General features: G+C 68.5%; 1 protein-coding gene across 1 annotated transcript in view; it reads left to right on the forward strand.

Moving 5' to 3' along the window:
• PAQR6 (progestin and adipoQ receptor family member VI) overlaps nucleotides 1-329 on the forward strand; it is a gene marked incomplete at its 3' end in the record, with an annotated part of 2437 nt that extends 2108 nt beyond the window's left edge. The window contains exons 5-6 of the mRNA XM_009585162.1: nucleotides 74-170; nucleotides 285-329. Of these exons, the coding sequence (XP_009583457.1) occupies nucleotides 74-170; nucleotides 285-329 (142 nt within the window). The remainder of the gene's footprint in view (nucleotides 1-73; nucleotides 171-284) is intronic.
• Nucleotides 330-346: the final 17 nt, after the last annotated feature.

Raw genomic sequence — 346 nt, forward strand, 5'->3', positions numbered from 1 at the left:
CGCAGCGTCCCCACTGTGGGGGGCGGGCAGGGGTCCGTTCCCCCCCGCCACCTGCCCGGTTCCCCCTTCACAGCTTCCCTGAGCTGGAGCGTCCCCGGCTGAGCAAGGTACTGCGGACGGCGGCTTTTGTGTACCCCTTCCTCTACGACAACATCCCCCTCTTCTACCGGGTGAGTCGGGGCGTCCCGGGGCAGGGGTCAGGTGCCACCACCACGGGGGTCCCAGGGTGCTTCCAGGGGGTGGGGTGACCCCCTCCCCACCATTGCTCACCCACCTCCCCACAGCTCCTCTTCTGCTTCTGGAGCAACTGTGCCTGGAATGAGGCCGTGGCCGGCTACTGCTACCC

This window comes from Fulmarus glacialis, unplaced genomic scaffold (genome assembly GCF_000690835.1).
Source record: "Fulmarus glacialis isolate BGI_N327 unplaced genomic scaffold, ASM69083v1 scaffold25509, whole genome shotgun sequence".
In the NCBI taxonomy this organism is placed as follows: domain Eukaryota; kingdom Metazoa; phylum Chordata; class Aves; order Procellariiformes; family Procellariidae; genus Fulmarus; species Fulmarus glacialis.